This window comes from Danio rerio, chromosome 5 (assembly GCF_052040795.2).
Source record: "Danio rerio strain M-AB ecotype USA chromosome 5, GRCz13ab, whole genome shotgun sequence".
In the NCBI taxonomy this organism is placed as follows: domain Eukaryota; kingdom Metazoa; phylum Chordata; class Actinopteri; order Cypriniformes; family Danionidae; genus Danio; species Danio rerio.
In genome coordinates this window covers 13,539,727-13,560,013 of record NC_141025.1, presented here as the reverse complement: position 1 = coordinate 13,560,013, position 20,287 = coordinate 13,539,727, and the positions used below count along the sequence as shown (strand labels likewise).

Sequence of the window (20,287 nt, the reverse complement as noted above, 5' to 3'; positions counted from 1 at the left end):
ATCAAGAAGCATTTTCTAGACAAGCAAAACATATTGTCTTGTTTTGAGAAATAAAATGCCAATATTAAGTGAGTTTTTCCTTAAAACAAGCAAAATAATCTGCCAATGGGGTAAGCAAATTAATCTTGTTTTTTCTTTTGACGTAAGATTATTTTGCTTACCCCATTGGCAGATTATTTTGCTTGTTTTAAGGAAAAACTCACCTAATTTTGGCATATTATTTCTGAAAACAAGACTATATGTTTTTCTTGTCTAGAAAATGCTTCTTGCTTTAGGAATTTTAAGATATTTGGACTAGAAACAAGACAAAAAATCTAAGTAAGAAAAGCATTTTTTGCAGTGTACCACTGAATGCATAAATCGTTCCAATCAGTACAGTGCTTCCCACAGGTTTGAAATATACTTGCTGTGGTGGCTGGATTGAAACACACCCTTTACCCATGGCACATAATTGGTTAACTAAATCCATCCAACAAACAAACATTTTTTTTTGTTTATTATGACACTGTTAAACACTTTTCAAAGAGTACATTTTTTTTTTTTTTTTAGGCTGTTGAAATTAAAAAAAGAAATCCACTTTTTCTCTCATTTGTATAATATTCAGGAGCCATGTCAACCCACTGGTAAAAGCTGCTCTCTCAAGTTCAATTTCAGGTTACTTTATTGACATGACACTTTGTACAGTATTGCCGAAGCATTTAGTACATGAATAAAATGTGTAATATATAACAACATCATCAAATTAATAAAATATCCAGCAAATGAGAAATAAATGACAGAAAAACGGAATAAAAACAGACAATCACTCTGGTTATATCTCGTTAACTATTTCTAATGATGTACATACAGTCATCATATTTGGACACAATTCTAACATTTTTGGCTCTATACACCAACACAATCAATTTGAAATTAAATAAACAAGATGTGCTTTAACTGCAGACTGACAGCTTTAATTTGAAAGTATTTACATCCAAATGAGGTAAACGCTGTAGGAATTGCAACAGTTTCCATATGTGCCTCCCACTTGTTAAGGGACCAAAAGTAATTGTACAATTGGCTTCTAAGCTGCTCCATGGCCAGGTGTGTGTTATTCCCTCATTTTATATATATATATATATATATATATATATATATATATATATATATATATATATATAAAAAATATATATATATATATATATATATATATATATATATATAGAGCAGACATTTTAGATGGCATTCAGATCTAGAGCACAGACATGGCAAGTGTTCACAAAACACTTCTTTTAAAAAAAGGTGTTTGTATCTACATAAAATACAAAAATAAAGTAAAATGATATAAAGTTTGACCAACAGCAACTTTAATAGCTAGTCAGAGGCTTTCTGTAAGTCAGAATACACTAAACATTCCTCAAAATACTGAAAACATAAATTCATTTTATTAATAAATTAGATATAATTTAAATAAATGCATACATTTGTTTCACTGAAGCATGAATTACTCAAACTAACATTACCAAAACGGCAGACACAATGTATAACTCGCATCCTGGTTAGAAATACTTAAAATGTGATATATAAATGATTCCTGCCTGCATAATATAATAAATACGGACTTTATATAAAAAAACATATCCTTATGAAGTGATTTTGATTTACTTACTTTTAATAGAGAAACAGATTTATATTACATATGAAACAAATCAAGAGTCTATATATAAAAAAAAGGTTTAAAAAATCTGTACCTTGTGGAGTCCTTTAAACTCATATCGACGGTCTCTGAAGGCTCGAACTGTGTCAACATAAAAGGAGTTTTCTCTCTGGCAGATAGTAGTGACTCTCTCCTCCAGCCTGGTCAGGTGAACCTTCTTATAGGCTTTTCTACAGTAGTCTAAGAAAACAAATACACATTTATTAACATACACCTCACATTTTGTACAGATAAAAAGTGAGAGAAACACATGATTTTGGCTGTGTTTAATGTGGACACCCTAGAAAAAAGAGATTGTACTGACCTCCTAAACGCTTCTTCTCATGCCGAGCCTGTTCTTCTCTATTGAGCTCATGGAAAGCACGAGGTGGACCATTAGGAAAAACAGGGGGAAACTTCTCGGACTCCAGTTGCTGCTGAATGCGATGAAACTCACTCCTACTTGCTGGCACTATTAGGAAAAAAAATGTTTTATTGCTGGTTGCTAATATTATAATAATAGCAAAATTACATTACAGTAGAAGAGCACTGAAGCGCATTATTTAAAAAAAAAACATTGTTGTGCAAAATTCTGAGGTTGGTAAGATATTTAAATGTTTTAAGAAGTCAAAAATCCAGTGAAAACAGGAATATTGTAAAATATACTGTTTAATTTTAAAGTCTAATTTATTTCTGTGATGGCAAAATGTTCAGCATCAGTACTACAATTATCAGTGGTACAAGATACTTTGAAAATCATTCTTATATACAGATGCTGAAGGAACATTTCCCACCATTTACATTCTAGAAAACAGTTGGGCGAAGAACATATTTTAGAAGAAAGCATGCTTTTTTTGATGGTTAATAAAGATCAAAAGAACAGTATTTATATTGAACAGTGTCTTCACTTTATTACATTTAATGCATCCTTGTTGACCGTTCATATTTATTTAGTTTAAAAACATTTTAACATGGAGGCTCAATGGTTAGCACTGTCACCTCACAGCAACAAGGTCGCTGGTTCGAGTCCCAGCTGATCCAGTTGGCATTTCTATGTGGAGTTTGCATGTTCTCGCTGTGTTGGCGTGGGTTTCCCCAGGGTGCTCTGGTTTCCTCCACAGTCCAAAGACATGCGCTATAGGTGAATTGAATAAACTAAATTGGCTGTAGTGTATGTGTGTGAATGAGTGTGTATGGGTGTTTCCCAGTACTGAGTTGCAGAAGGAAGGGCATTCGCTGTGTAAAAGATATGCTGGATAAGTTGGCGGTTCATTACGCTGTGGCGACCCCTGATGAATAAAGGAACTGAGCCGAAGGAAAATGAATGAATGAGAAACATTTTACTGACCAAAAACTTTTACAGTCACCCTAGTTAAAATCAATGCATTTGACATTAAACGTCACTCACTGATCTCTCCTCTCCATTGCCAAGTCATTCTGCGCTGACAGTTTGCCCCAGGTTTATTAAAATCACAGGCGGCACAGGTCGCCTCATCAACCATGGCAGAAGGCTAGAAGAAAAATAAAAAAATAAAACATTTGCCTGATTTAATGCCTTTACAGATAAATGCGACAAAAAAAATGTCTAATAATGTCGCTAGAATAAAATTAATGGCTTAAAAGGATAGTTCACCCAAAAATGAATTTGCACACACTTGTTTCAAACCTTTTTGAGTTTCTTTATTCTGTTGAACAAAAAACAAGATATTTTGAAGAAAGCTGGAAAACAGGAACCGTTGACTTCAACAGTATTTGTATTTCTTATTATCGAAGTTAATGGTTACAGTTTTTCAGCTTTTTTTTCCAAATAACTTGTTTTTTAATTGCCAGGTTCTGCTAGTTTACACATTTTTTTATTGCCAATCTCAAGCCAATTGTAATCGTTTGTTTTGGTTCAATTTGGAATTTCCCCAGCTATTGCAGACGCGGGTTATCAGAGAGAGACTCCAGCTTGGCCCCACCCTGATCCCAAAATATCTTGTTCTGTGTTCAACAGAAGAGAGAATCTAAATTTCAATATTTGGGTGAGCGGTCCCTTTAAGAAGCAGAGAACTGCCCTGTACCTGTAGTCTGTTGGTGAGGATTATGTTGGGGTACATGGCCCCTACATCAAGATGGTAAATAAGAGGACACTCGATTCTGTTGGGCACTTCCTTCAAAGAGACCAGCTTCCTCTTGATCTCATCACACACCTGAAACAGGAAAAAATTCAACAAGTCAAATTTGAGCAGGCTTTTGTAAAGCAAGCATCAAATGTCCACAGACAAAAAACAACAACAAAACATACTGAATAAACACAAGATTGCAACTGACCTCATTAAAGTTGGTAACCTGCTCAAGAGGAATCTTTTCCTCTTCCTCAATTGCATGACGAAGAGTACGTTCCACCCTCTGAATCAAAAAGTCAAATGCTGCAGGATTCTGTTCAAATGAGACAAATCATAAGTAATATGTAGGACATGAAATCTGCACGTGAAGCCAATTATTCAATCTATTAATTTACTAACACTCAAAAAATATATATTATTGTTTCTTTTTCAAACTACTTATTTAAAATGAGCAGAAACAACGCAAATCTTGGCGTGTTTTTTGGACAACTTAATTGTTTTATGTTCAATCCACTTAAATTTTTGCAATTATGCTAAACTGATTTGTGCTGGGAAAGCATAAAGGTGTTGTGTAAAACCCACCATTTTAACAGTTAATATAAATGTGTGTAAACATTTATTCACTTTTCTTTATTAATTTCAGAAATATTATTGAACAACATGCAAATATTTCGAGGTATTATGTACAATACAATTTGTAAAGTAATATCATTTCTCTTTTAGTGGATGTATTATATGAGCTTTGTTAGCTTTTAGTTAACTTTGTTCTAACTGTGAATTTTTATGTGTTCCTATGTGAGCTTCTACACTCTAAATCTTTCCACATAAATCCAGATCTATTCTTATAATTTTTTTTATTACAATATTCTGCACAGAATTAGCAAAACATTCTGTCTGGCCCTGGTAAGATGGAAATACAACATGCTCAGAAACAGTGCTTTGGTTAAAGATGGACTCCTGTTTACCATTTTAAAGCGGCAGGGGATGTCACTGCGAAACACACCAGACTCCAGAGCCTCGACGTGGCCGCCCACATATGTCTCAGAGTCCAATACATGCCCATCATCTGTGAGTTTGTTAAAGACCTGCTCCTGCTTGTTTGGGAAGACGATGTTGACATGGTAGGCCTGAACCATCAACAAGGCTTCGCACAAGGTACCGGAGCCTTTCCGCAAAACCTGTTGTCACATTTGTTCAAAGGTTATTTTAGTGAGTAAAAACTAAACCAACACTAAAACTAGTGGTCAAAAAACATTTTGCTAACTAAATCAAAATAAAAATGAGTGCTGGGCAAAGATTAAATCGCATCCAAAATAAAAATGTGCTTTGACATAATTTATGTGTGTGTATTATATAATTTTTTTTATGTATGTGATACACACAAATACATAAAAACTAAATTATAATAAAGCATTTTACTTAGAATGCTACACTGAAATTTATACATAATTTGTATTATAATATATATATATATATATATATATATATATATATATATATATATATATAGATAGATAGATAGATAGATAGATAGATAGATAGATAGATAGATAGATAGATAGATAGAGAGATAGAGAGATAGAGAGATAGATAGATAGAGAGATAGATAGATAGAGAGATAGATAGATAGATAGAGAGATAGATAGAGAGATAGATAGAGAGATAGATAGAGAGATAGATAGATAGATAGATAGATAGATAGATAGATAGATAGATAGATAGATAGATAGAGAGATAGATAGATAGATAGATAGATAGATAGATAGATAGATAGATAGATAGATAGATAGATAGATAGATAGATACACACACACACACACACACACACACACACACACACACACACACACACACACACACACACACACACACGTTACATTAAAGTAAGAACTATTAAACTCCCTGAATTATTTGCCCCCGTTAATTGTTTTCCCCAATTTCTGTTTAACAGAGAGATTTTTTTTAACACATTTCTAAACATAATAGTTTTAATAACTAATTTCTAATAACTGATTTATTGTATCTTTGCCATGATGACAGTAAATAATATTTGACTAGATATTTTTCAAGACACTTCTATACAGCTTAAAGTGACATTTAAAGGCTTAACTAGGCTAATCTGGTTAACTAGGCAGGTTAGGGTAATTAGGCAAGTTATTGTATAAGGATGGTTTGTTTTGTAGACTATAGAAAAAATATATAGCTTAAAGGGGCTAATAATTAGACCTAATAATAAAGGGGCTAATAATTAGACCTTAAAATGTTTTTTTTATTAAAAACTGCTTTGATTCTAGCCAGAATAAAACAGATAAGACTTTCTCCAGAAGAAAAAAATATTATCAGACATACTGTAAAAATTTCCTTGCTCTGATAAACATAATTTGGGAAATATAAAAAATTCAAAGGGGGCGAATAATTCTGACTTTAACTGTGTGTATTTCTGAAATATATGTATGCATCTGTACTTATATATAGAATACACAATAATTATATTTGCTACACAGACATATATTTCACATAAGTCAAAACAAACTTTTATTTTTTGCCCAGCACTAAAAAATAGAATAAAAAGAATAAATAAATGAAAAAATCCAACTAAACGAAACAAACAACAGCTACTAAAAAACTAAATGAAATAATAAATAATCAGCAAAAAGAAATAATCATTTTATCTTATTAATCAAAATTAATAAGCACATATTCTGTGACAAAAAATCTAAACTGCAGCTGTTTAGAGATACACCTGTATATACACACACACACACACACACACACACACACACACACATATATATACACACACACACACACACACACACACACACACACACACACACACACACACACACATATATACACACACACACACACACACACACACACACACACACACACACACACACACACACACATATATATATATATATATATATATATATATATATAAACATCAATTCTATATAATCAAAATGTGTTGAACTGTTCTTCATTTGCTAAAAAATGTAAAATAGATGTGTTTAACTGCAAATACAGAATAATCTTCAATACGGAAAATATTGTCTGAATTCTTCATTATTTTTAAGTTTTATTCTTTGCATTAGTTTGGTGTTGGATTTAATTTCTGTTAATAACTGTGCAAACACTAAAATTTGCTCTGATTGGCTAAACTAGAATTATTAAAACTAAATGTGATTTTTTTTTTTATAGAAATTTTGCTTACAAATAACAACTAAACTAATAAAACTACCTAAAAACAAAATAAAACTAAACTGAATTGTACAGAAAATTTAAAACAGTATAGAAATAAAAAATGTTTTAAAAATGCAAAACTATAATGACCTTGATGTGTCCACAAACACAAGATAACGACTAGATATTATATTACAGATTTGATTCATTGAGCAGCAAAAATACAAATGAAGACACAGACCTCATCAGGTTCCATAGGGATAATAGTGCAGAGGGCAAAAATGAAGGGATGAACATATTTCATGTAGAGGTAGTATGTAGCCACAGCGTCAGACACTGAATAGGTGGCCAGGGTCTAAAACACAAACACAATAAACAAAAGTAAGCACTGTCATACAGAGTTAAGAAATTAGGAATAGGTGTACATGATTATTGCACACATATGGCATATAAGTTCTTGAATTTCTTTGTACAGTCAGAATACATTTTAGTATTAAAGTTAAATACTAAAAAACGTCTGTACACATTTCACACAAACATTTGTGCATATGTTTCATGAGTGAGACCTTTTGTCTGTGAGGACATGTTCATAAATCAAGCATCTGACTAAATATTTAAGCAAACACTCATCAGCACAAGTGATCGCCAAGAATGAAAGATGAAAATTAGACCTGTGGTTCTTCAGTGGCCATGCGGCACATCTCCTCTGGGTCCAGCTCTACAGGGTCATAGCCTAATTTAGCTTTTGCTGCAGCCTTGAGGTTATGACTTCCTACAGGCAGGTAACTGTCTCTCTTTACCCACCTGAACAAAGCAAGAGGATATTGTGATATATATGGACTACAACTATAATGCCATACAAACCAAACCGAACCAAAACCAGCTATAAAAAAAAACATGTCAGCCACCTGAGGCAGTCCATGTGAATAGCCTGGCTGGCTTTATATTCTCCCTGATTGTCCTTCTGGAATCCGATCTCCCGATGCATACTCAGACCTAACTGGGCAGCTCTGGCTTCTACAAATGGCCTAAGGACACACAGGCACAAATCCATCATAAAACATAAGTCACAGTTTTTATGCATGTAGTTTATTTAAAATCCTACCCTACCAGTCAAAGAAATCCCCGTTGTAGGTGACAAAAATATTTGGCTTGGTCTCATGGACGTGCTCAAACCATCTCTGAATGAGAGAGGCCTGAAAGCAAGCAGAATGTTTTTTTAAAGTGAAAACATTTTACCAGTTGTTCACATATTTACTGTTTAATCTTACCTCATCAGGCTCATTAAATATAGTGAAGGGGCCCTCATATTCAGGTTTTGGGGTGAACTCAAAGTCTTCAATGTCCTCAGACACAATTTCTCTGTTTGTGATAAGGAAACCCTAAAAAAGTAGGACATAAATGTCAGTGTCATGTATTAAACATTAATTCCTTCATGCAAATACTCCAGCTGACCCTCCTGCGCGAGTTGTTTTTTATTGTGACCGTTATTTTGAACGCATTGTTTTAAATTTCACATGGCAACACGTCTAGTTTATCACTACATGCAACAGTCCCAATGACTTATGTATACATCATATTTTGCTTATTTTTTTCCAGTTTCTGTAAACATTCACAAACATCCTGATTATATTGTGAAATATCTGATATTCCGATTGTCAATATATGTAAGAACCTGTATTTCGTCTTTTAAACAGGTTGAAAACTATCCTATTACTTGATTTGACTGGTGATGGGCACCGCCATGTTTAGTCTGCTGGATTTACAGCATGTTTATTCATAATTTTCTTCCAAAATACATGAAAGTATGTGGCTGTTTAACTGGAAGAGAAATAGCGCAAATGTTCTAACAACATAAAAAATGTGTGCTGTATTTTACGTGAATAAAAGCACATCGTCCAGTTAAGGGGGTCACTCGTCAAAAGTGTCGCTCGGCAATGCGCCGCTGAGCGCCACGCAGTGCCATGCATTTTAAAATTCTAAACATGGGTTTCTATCAGGTTACACACACCTGTCCGGCTGTCCGCAGCACCCAGCCATGACTCAGGACACTGTTCATATTTCTGCCACGCCAGAGCGCCATCTGAATACTTTAATTTTAAATAGTATGCTAATGTGCGTGCCTGGCGTGCGATACTTTCAACTGTCAACTGCTTTATACTGATAATTATTAATGCCATCCCCATTGACAACAGCATGTATTTAACAAAGCATAAATGTTGTGTTTTGCTAGTAGTCATGTGTAATTGAATGTCTGAAACCTAAAATAAATGTTATTTGTTTTAAAACACTGATAAATGATGATAATTATGATGTCAGATTTAAGTATTAGATTGAACTGTTGATTGCATTGTTTCTGATTATATATCTGTTGTTTCTTTTGTCCTATTTCTGTTTTCATAAGTTTCTCCAAATTTTAATTAAATATTACTCTGTCTCATGTACAGACCTTTGGTTATTCTTGTGGCTGTTTTAAAAAAAATGTGCTTTATAAATAAATGAGCAGTTGATGACGTGCATTCTGAACGTCAAAATCACACCAGTGTGATCATATGCTTCAAGTACCAGCCTGGACTGATCACTCAAGTGTGGTCATATGCGTAAAATGGTTAAATATGACATGAATAAAACTGCCAATAAAATCTTTATAAACTCTGACTAGTCTTTTGTCAAATGGTGTTACCTGTCCATCTATCATGTATGATATCATCATGATCTGGTCTGTTTCAGCATCAGGAAACTTCAGAGGAAGTTTAGTGGTCTCAATATCAAAAGCCAACACAACAGGATCCTTAGAGAGACACAAAAATACAGCACTGATTTAATGACAAAAGCAGGACCCACACTTAAAAAAGTGGAATAATATTATCGACACACAATCTTCAAGGGATAGTTCCTCCAAAATTGAAAATCCTGCCATAATTTCCATATCCTAGTTCCCGACCTTTTTGAGTTTCTTTGTTCTGTCTTCTGTTGGGTGAATTGTTTTAAGCTTAAATTCATTTTTTTTATTTGTTTACTTAATTTTTACCATTTTTCGCCAGGGGTGGGTGGGAAATAAAAGAAATTGAAGTTGGTTGCTATTCTCGTTTATAACAATGGATGTGACATTATTTCCATCTGTTAGTAAAAATTTGATCACACAAAAAATGCTGGGGAAAAAACAGCCACTGACTTCAGTTCTTCAGACTACCATGATTTGTGATCAACAAAAGAAAGAAGTTAATAAAAGTTTTGAACCACTTTGAGTAACTGATGAGGAAATACAATTTTGGAAGAGGTGAATTATCCCTTTAAACAGCAGAGACTGTCTAAACAAAATCACAAGCAAGTAAAACATGCAAGAGCTTCTTGAAAGGATTCTTACAGGTCTTTCCACAAGGTCGTCCCTGCGCACAATCTCAGGAGGATAAGCACTTCCTCTATACCGCACATTATACCAGTGAGCCTGTCAGAAATCAAAGCAGTCAATCGAGGTCTCAAATCAATATTAAACACAATATCATTCATGCAGTCTCCCTACCACGTGAATCTTCAAGTCAATAGAAACGCGGACATGATAGGGCACATCATATTCCCGCATGTCTAGGATGTTGTCTAGCTGCTCGGTCATCTTTTTTGACGATCCACCCTCATCCTCCGTCACTACACTCCCACCAACCAAAGCGCTGGAACACAGAAATGATGCTTCATTTTATTTGCAGCAAAAATGAACAGTGTCAACAGCAAGAAGAGTTTTTAATTATTATTTTACCATTATTTTAATGGTTTAGATCCTTTTTTTCTTTTGCATTGTTTCAACATAAAGGTTTTAAAGGCACAGTATGTAATTTTCACCACTAGAGGGCGTATATTCACAACAAACAAATGCTGCATGCCAATTTGCAGACAATCCGTCCTAAATAGTATTTGAAAATAGAATTAGTATGTCCCAAATCATAGTATGTTGAAAAGAGTATGCCAAAGGTGTCCGGATGGTTAACTATTTCCGGTAAAAAATTTTAAGTGCAGAACCGTCCATACTCTAACCATCAATATTGCCCAAAGTACATTGCGCGTTGGACGTGAATTCAATTAGAACTACAAACACGGGTGAAAATTATGGACACATAAGACCAACCGTCAAGTAGAGAGGCTTTGGAAAAGATGTTTGTATGTCTCTTAATTAATATCTAGCCCACTGGAAAATATTTAAATGCCGTGTTCTGTGATATATTTCATCTGCAACAACAATACTGAACTTTTATAAAGACGTGTTTGGACAATAACGTCTGAATGCATGATTATTCAAAGACCTGAGGAGATTTTTCTGCATGAAAGACTTCTTCCTTCACAAAAAAAGTACATACTTCCAGGGCATAGTATAAGTACGCAAACTAGGATGCAGCAACAGACGTAGTTTGATGACGTTATGATTGTGAAATCATGGGTGTTGTAGACTTCAAGGTTTGATTTGATTTTGTTTCTTAATTGTTTTGTTTAGTTTAAATATTTGTATCATATGGTTTTGCATTTTTTTTTGTTCATTTTAGTTTTTAAGTAGCCTATATTTATTACAGCTATTGCTATAACAGGATTCACCCAAAAATAAAATTTTCATACTCATATGATATGAGTTTCCTTTTTTATTGAAATCAAATGAAAAATAATATCCATAGCTGCAAAAATAAATATTATTTTGTGTTTAACTAATAAGCGGAGGGAGAGTAAACAAAGACAGAATTTTTCCCTGAAAATTATTTGTCAGGAGACAACTTTGTACGATTTTGATCAACAGATCACCTCTCGCGTTATTTAAATCACATGTATGTAAGCATTTAGGCTTTCCTGTGAAATAAAATGATGACAGAGGACACCGTGGTAGGTTATTCAGGATTTGCTGGGTTTCTTAGGTTATTAAAGGTGTTCTCTGTCACTACTTGTTTAGCCTGCATTAACGCATTAAGAGTAAGCTGCACAAATAATGATTAAAAGATCGGGATCTCAACACCCACACAAAATAAATTATAAATGATGGTGATTTGCATATGTTTGTTAATCCTTCAAATCACTGCATTTAAATCTGTGTTTGAAAAATGCAAAAATCAAGAAAGAGATTGAGGTTTTAGTCTTTTGAGTTAGTTATGAAGCTACAAACAGTCAAATAACAAAAAAGTAGTGGGATAACTGTTTATAGTTTAGATATAACCACTTATGTTTATGGTAAAGATTAAATCATGTGTTCAAAAATGAAAGTTGTGGGCAGCACTTACATTATTTAACCAAAACATGGCAACAAAAAGCCATCAAAAAATAAGCCACTGATTAATTCTTCAAAAATGACACATCTAGCAAAGAAACTAAGTTTTATGAGTGAATAACTGACTCATTCATTGAAAAATTTGATTAAAAATTAATACAGCTTGTACAAATTATGTTAGATTCATGCATTGTGTTATCAGAAACAGTACAGTAACAGTGATTTTTTCACAAAACTGAATATTTTACTATTTATTTTTATTCAGCTGATTATTTCTTCATTTTATTTCATGAAACCAAAAGTTTCTTGCAGTACTGTTTTTGTAATAAATGGCTGATCTGAAAAATGGTCCAGTCAGTGACACAAAAAAAAAACATAATTTGATACAAACCGTACGATTTGTGATCCATTACACCACTAATATGCGTCAATAGAGGATTTTGGTTTCATATTTTGAGAATTTCTACTCTCCTACTCATTTCTCTTTATCATTTATTTTATTTAATTACATAATTTTGTACTGTTATTATTATTATTATTATTATTATTAATGTGGATGTAAAGATTGTGAATCTAAACAAATTGTCACCTATGTCTTTTGTCAAATTTAAAAAGTATTAATCCCTTTAATGCCTTTCTGATTTTTTTCAAGCACTGTAATAAAAAAATCCTTTGTGTATAAAAAAATCATAATAATTGTGGTTTTCATTTTATCCCACAGGACTCCTGCAGCAATCATGTTTATGAATTAACTAAAGTGTTCACAGAGAAGATGCAGCGCTGTTTGATCAGAGTACATACATTTTAGGCTTCTGTTATAATGCTGCGCTGTGTGGTCTAATTAAACACAACATATTAAAGCATCTTTGGTGTTTCCCTGTCTTCTATAAAATAAAACCATACAGTGAGGGTGTGTCATTAGCATGAAGACACAGGACATGGTCTGTACCATTGGATAAAATTGCTTATTTCTAAAAAATTAAACATTATGTGAGAGATTTGGCAAAATGCAGGTACATACTGCAAGTCATCAAATATATAACCCTCTTCTAGTGGTTTTTGATCCTTCAATGAAAAAAATCTTACATGTTGTGCCTTTAAAAAGCAGGACATTTGCATCTACAGTGTGCTTTCTTGGCAATGCCAAAGTGTGAATACCTGGACAGCATGCTTGTATAGGCATCATTAGACTTCTCTCTCTCCCTGTTCTTGCGGACAGCAGGTGAGATCTCTCTTTTTACTTTAATAAGATCATCCACAGTGTTAAAAGAGAGTTTGATGTAGTTCCTCTTTAGTCCGACCAGGTGGTTAGGCTTTGAAGGACACAGAACAATTAAATAAGTGAAATGATCCAGTACAAATATGAGATTGATTAACATTTACATTTAGCCATTTAGCAGACGCTTTTATCCAAAGCGACTTACAAATGAGGACAAGGAAGCAATTTACACAACCAAGAGCAACAATGAATAAGTGCTATAGGCAAGTTTCAGGTCTGTAAAGTCTAAGAAGGGAAGTATTAGTAGTATTAGTTTTTTTTTTTTTTTTTTTTTTGGTACAGTTAGTGTGATATTCAGAGAGGCAATTGCAGATTAGGAAGTGTAGTAGAGACTAAATAGTTGGGTTTTTAGTCGTTTTTTGAAAGTAGCGAGTGACTCTGCTGTTCTGATGCAGTTAGTTAACATATAATGGTATATATTCAAATAACATAACAACAATAGGTAGCGCTGCACAATATATCATTTGAGCATCGATATCACAATGTGTATATCTGCAATTGTCACATCACAGGATATGCAATGTTGAGTTAGGACTATAGATGACCAGAAACCACAGGTTCAAACATATGAGATTCGTTGCAGAATAGAACAGTAATAGAGTGAAAGTTTATCATCTGCATGTGTTTTGAAGGCTTGTGGCTGTGTGTGCATTTGAAGAGAATTAAAAACATTTCAGCAGCGCATAAAGAAATAATTAATAAAGATTATTTTTATGGTGAAGACTATGCAATGCTATTTTACCTTTGATTATTCAATTTCTGTACCTGAATACTGTTGCATAAAGTTTATTTCACTTTTATATTTGCTCAATTGTTTATGACTGTAGTTTGTATATAATAAAGTTACATAAAAATATATTTATATTTCACTCCCCTAAAAAATAATCCCAAGTAATGACTTTAAGTCATCTGGTGAAATTATATCGCAATATATATTGCAGAGAAAATAAAATATATAGCAATATACAATTTTTCCAATATTGTGCAGCCCTAACAATTGGTTTATAAATCAGAATGAGTTTTATTTGCAAAGTGTGCGCAAACTCAGAAGGATTTTTTTCTGGTTTACAGGAGTGTAGATACATTCATATCAGCAAAAAAAGAGCATGAAAGGACATTTAAATAAGTGGGAAATAAAGTAAACAAAATCATAAAAAACTATATATACATTATTATTATATAGAGCTGCACGATTCTGGCTAAAATGAGAATCACGATTTTTTTGCTTAAAATAAAGATCACGATTTTCTCACGATTCTGTAGATGTAAAATAAAGGTATGGTAAAAACAAGCATATGGCACAACATCGATAATAATATTATGTGTAGGTCTACTGGTTTCTATAAATAATTTATTCTACTTATAATAATTCTGATGTTGAATCATTATGTTTGAGATATATGCTTGCAATCTGTCATATTAGACAATTTTATTCACTGGTAAAATCAGACATTTGCCATTATCAGATTATATTCAACAATATATAGGCTAGAGTAGTTATACTGACATTGTAAACATTTATTTTCATGCACAACTGTGTGTTCGCTATGAAAGAAAAACATATCAAATGCTTGTCACAATCATAACTCTAAAATGCGATATGATCATTTAAATGAAGTGCACACTTTCGGTTTCATTTTGACTGCTAAGTGCTTGTTCATACGCACGCGGCTCCCAAACCATCACTCTGTGCCACAAACAGAATATTTACAACTGTATTACCTGTTACTCGCAACATATGCAGGTTCTGTTTACTAAAGTAGACGCGCGCGCGTCTATCATTAAGTAGATGTGATAACAGCTCACGGTCAGCAGCTCATGTCACGTGTGATTTCCCAATCGCGAAAACATCATGTTTAGACTAAAATGACATTTTTAGGTGAATTATACCTTATAAATACAGTATGTGACTCATTCAACATCATTTGGAGGTGTCAGTGTCACTGAGCAATGTGTGTGAAACAATGAAAAGACTCGTGCAGCCGCCTTTTCTTCTCTCCTGAACTTGAAAATATGATTGACAGAATCGTAGAAATGCTGGATTAAGATCGTCTAAGGGGTCGAATCGAGATCGCGATCTTTTATTGATTAATTGTGCAGCTCTAATATTATAAATACACACACACAAAAACATCTAGATGATTTATGTGCAATATGTGCATTGTTAACTATTTTAACTGTAAAAATGAAAAAATAAAATAAAATAAAATTTGGCTTTTAAATTAGACAAACAACATAAACACAATAACAGCATTGTTTAATGCCATAAAAAACAGGTAACAACTGACAGCAATTTAAGGTCTGATATGGCCTAAGAAAAAAAATTATTTTGTGAGCAAAAAATACCACACAAAAAAACATTGTGTTTGCACTCAATTCTGATAAATAATGTCAAAAAACGAGTAATATTACTTACCAGATCTAAATCTTCCTTTGGCACAGATTCAAGCTTCGCTACTTTCCCTTGGAACTTCTTTGACAGGAAGGAGATCACTTCTCTTTCAGTGTTCTTTAGTAGGCACAAAAAGACACACAGTGATTCATCCAATCCATCCAACACAATGCGTTTTTATCCATAGCAAAAACTAAATCTAACTCACCTTTTTAGTGGCAATATAGAAATATGGCTTGTAGGGAAGAGCAACCTATAATGAAAAACATAAAGAACAGTATATATAGTCTTTGACCTGCTCTGCTTATGTGATTCAAGATTAAACACAATATTGGTCAAACTTTTGGGTCAAGTTTTAAACACTTAAACTGACTAGAAATGCATCATTTGCATTAAATCAGCATACTAGACTGAATGCGGAAGTAATGATGCTAAAATATACATTTTTCATCACATTAGCAAAATACATTAAGTAGAAAATCATTGTATTTCAAATCTTACTGTCTTTGGCAACATTACTGTATCATACAGGTATTAAACTTTTGATTAGTAGTGTATTTTTATTCAACTGGAGAATCCTTTAGTATTACAATTGAAAGAAAAATTGAGGTAATATCACACCTTGAATCTGTTTCCATCTTCCTGTATGAAGTAATAGTCCACAGCACTGATCATTCGTTTGTCATCATCCAGAATCTCAGTCTTTAAAAAACACATACACACAAACATCATCATCATCATCAAACATCAGAGTATCCTTTTGTGTGACGTTCAAATCCTTCGTCATATTTAGCAAGATTATCAGTAGAATATGCGAGGAAAGCTTATTGGCCAGGAAATGAATATGTTTAAGTGTCTTCATGTTTATTTTTACCGGGTGCATGTTGATAAGCCATCCTGTTTTCTCCCCAGGCTCCTTCATCCGTTCAAAGCCGAAACGCTCGTCCATACTGTCAGTGAACTGACTGCGCTCCAGGCGCTTGACAGCAGACAAAGCTGACGCATCATCCCTAAAAAAATATCAATAATCAGTTGAACACTTGAACTGTAAAAAGCACAAAGTCCTATTTCAGGAGAAACATTTTACACTGAGGAGAAGTTGGGTTACTATTCACACATTCAGACTTTCTCCGATATTTAACTTCATAATTTTATCATTTAATATAATTTCCAAAAAAGTATTTTTTTTTTTAATAAATTTTAAATAGTGTAATCATATTAGCAGCCAATGACTATCAAAGTACAACATTGTTCACAGTTAATTAAATGTTTTCAAGTCATACTTCCATGTGATTTCAGACCGAATATTCAAAGTACAATGTAAACAATATAGGAAACATGTCACAAGTTGTTGATGAATGAACGTGCGGATATGAAACAACTTTACCTCAATTTTCTAACTCTTGCATAATCATCTTACACTACTTTTTAAGACATAATTTATACAAACAATTTATAAATAAAAGTGCCAACATCTTACAATAATGAACATTTGCTATTTTACAGTAGCTAGCACTAAAAGCAAGCAACAGCATTTATTAATGTTTGTTAATGTTAATTAATTAACAAATAAAGTCTGGATTTTAATCGTGCATAATCTTCCCAGAAACCTACATTGGATAAATGAATAAATGCTACAGAGACTCATTTCATTATTAATTCATGGTAATTAATATAGTCATCTAATGATAAGAAATGGAATATTACGGTTACCATGTAAAAGCTATTTAAAAGTAATAATAAAAACTACAGTACATAAACAACACTAAAAACTGAGACAAACAATAAATAAATAAATAAATAAACTGTTACTAAAAACATGCCAATATTGTTACCATATATTGTAACATGCCACAATATACAATTTAATAAAATGTCTTATCCTAAATCCTGATAAATTCTCAACTACCCAAATCTTGACTGTAAACTTTTAACATATGAGAATCAAAATCTAAATTAAATATTAAAGCTCTAGAAAATAATTTAATATTGTTTGTAAGGGGATCTCCTCTGAGATTGGTATGCTTTTTTAGAAATAATAATAATAATATTTCACAGATTTCTGTATGTCCCCCTGGGCCTGACTCTACTGTTGTTGGATCCATTTGTTTCTCCAATAAAAAAAATGCAATCAAAAAATTTGGTCTTCATGTCATTTAAAATTCCTCTTCCATTTCTAATTTGAATAACCTTTTTGATGATAATAAATGGTCGTATGTTATGTCACTCCCCCAGAATATTTTTTAAACAAATAAAATTAAAGAAATATATTTTAAAAGTATTCAGATTTTATGTAGTTAAACAATTTTTACAGACATTTAAAAATGACATTGACGTCTCTTGCTCTTTCTGTGAGACTTCTTCTGAGTCTGTTGCTAATTTATTTTGGGAAAGTCTCTTTGTTAAATCTTTCTGGTCTGATACGAGTACTCTAATTGTCCAAAAGGTTTGTGGTGATTTTTCTTTAAGCTATAGACATAATATTTTGGGATTATCAATAAAAAAACAAGTGCTTAATTCAAGTTTTTGTATTAACCTATTATTATGTATTGGAAAGTTTTTTTTATATACATCAGTGTAAATATACTTAATGTAAACCAAACTTTGTATTTTTTAAACAAGAATTGAATCTGTACTCGAATACCATTTCGGAGTCTCATGACAAGAAAGCTATTAAAACTTCTTAAACGTGCTTTATTTATTATTCTGCATTAATTTGTATTATTTTTTCATGTGCCCTCTCTCTCTATTTTAATTTGTTATTTTATTGTCTTTTTCTCTTTCTCACTTTCTTTTTCTTTGCCATACCATTGTATTACTTCTTTAAAATTTGTCATTCTTTTTTTTTTGTAAAAAACTTACATATTTGCATTGTTTGTATTATACTTATTTTTCTGTATTTCATTGTAATTGCATGTTTATTGCAATATATATATATATATATATATATATATATATATATATATATATATATATATATATATATATATATATATATAGTGCTCAGCATAATTGAGTACACCCCATTTTGAAAATGACTACTTGTGTCCATTCCTCAGTGAATATAGGTAGTGTATTTTGGTCCATTTACACAGATTTATTAAACAGATATATTTATTTGAATTATATTTCAGTCGCCAAGTATCTTCAGAAATAGAAAGATAATACAATTAAAGTCAAGAAAGATATTGCAAAAAAAAATAAAAAAATACAACCTACAAAATTTTAACTAAACTTTTTCAATTTTTTTGCTTCTCTTGATTTTTCCTCTTTTTTTAAAATTGTTTTTAATATTTTTCTGTAACAAAAATATGGATGTACTTGTTTTTGGACTATTATCGTAAGTTATTTAGTTAGATAAGCTCCAGATTTGGCTTCAGTACTGACTATTCTGATGTATATGTACAAATGTAATAATGTATAGCTTCCTATTAAATATATGAATTTAAAAGAGAGATTTGTGAGTGGGTGTACTCATATATGCGGAGCACTGTAAGTCCTGAAACCAACATTGACTAAATTAATAAACGCTACAGACGTATTTGATTATCAATTCATGGTAACTAATACAGTTGTTTAATATTAAGAAATAACAATAATAAGAAGAAGTAATAATAAACACTTCAGCACATAAACAACACTAAAAACTGTTGAAATAAATAAATAAATAACTAAAAACATCAATATTGTGACCATATACTGTAGCATGCAACAATATACATTTTAAAACAATTTTATCCTGAAATAGTGATGAATTCTCAACTACTCAAATCTTGACTGTAAGCTTTCAAAATATTATATCATAATCTATATTAAATAGCAAAGCTATTAGCATCCTATGTAACATTTCTGCTGGCTCTGAATCAAATTCAAGCATTGCTAACGTTAGCTGAAATATCTGTCAACATTATGAGTACTTACTGCTGGTTGTCTTGATCTCCACCTCGGTCAGCTTTATATCGTCCACTGTTTTGTAAAACCATTTCTCACTAGAGTCTGAAGACTTTCAAATCAGTTACTGAATACTAGAGAACAGGGTAGTTGTTGTCACATTTACTGTACACAACTTGACCGGTCATCTGTCTTCACACAGTTTTAGCGCGAGAGAACTAATATTGCAGCTGCTGCTCCTACAGATAACGATACAAACGTAATTCGTCCTCATAAAAGTAAACGATTGACGTTATCACATTGGATATTATTGTACCTAAATATTACTAACGTTGTTCACACTGTGACGACATAGAAATTTGGCGCGTTTTGTGTTGTTGCCGCGAGATCCAGTCACTTTCCTGCTTTGCGTCCGCCCCTTACTGTTTCACCCAATGAAAATGCAATCTCACGCCTACGTTTTTTACGTAAGCTTTGATTGCGTTTAGTTTTTACTTGTTCTGAATTTTTGTAC

At 32.4% G+C, this 20,287-nt stretch overlaps 1 protein-coding gene across 1 annotated transcript in view; it reads right to left on the bottom strand.

The window, feature by feature from the left end:
• pole (polymerase (DNA directed), epsilon) overlaps window positions 1-20,010 on the bottom strand; it is a 63,381-nt gene extending 43,371 nt beyond the window's left edge. The window contains 20 exon segments of the mRNA NM_001128523.2: window positions 1,731-1,876; window positions 2,001-2,147; window positions 3,084-3,186; window positions 3,739-3,867; window positions 3,989-4,096; window positions 4,749-4,961; window positions 7,214-7,327; window positions 7,644-7,776; window positions 7,881-8,000; window positions 8,083-8,168; window positions 8,244-8,354; window positions 9,656-9,763; window positions 10,340-10,420; window positions 10,496-10,640; window positions 13,370-13,524; window positions 15,907-15,999; window positions 16,091-16,135; window positions 16,504-16,584; window positions 16,757-16,892; window positions 19,804-20,010. Of these exon segments, the coding sequence (NP_001121995.2) occupies window positions 1,731-1,876; window positions 2,001-2,147; window positions 3,084-3,186; window positions 3,739-3,867; window positions 3,989-4,096; window positions 4,749-4,961; window positions 7,214-7,327; window positions 7,644-7,776; window positions 7,881-8,000; window positions 8,083-8,168; window positions 8,244-8,354; window positions 9,656-9,763; window positions 10,340-10,420; window positions 10,496-10,640; window positions 13,370-13,524; window positions 15,907-15,999; window positions 16,091-16,135; window positions 16,504-16,584; window positions 16,757-16,892; window positions 19,804-19,865 (2,316 nt within the window). The 5' untranslated portion in view covers window positions 19,866-20,010.
• Window positions 20,011-20,287: the final 277 nt, after the last annotated feature.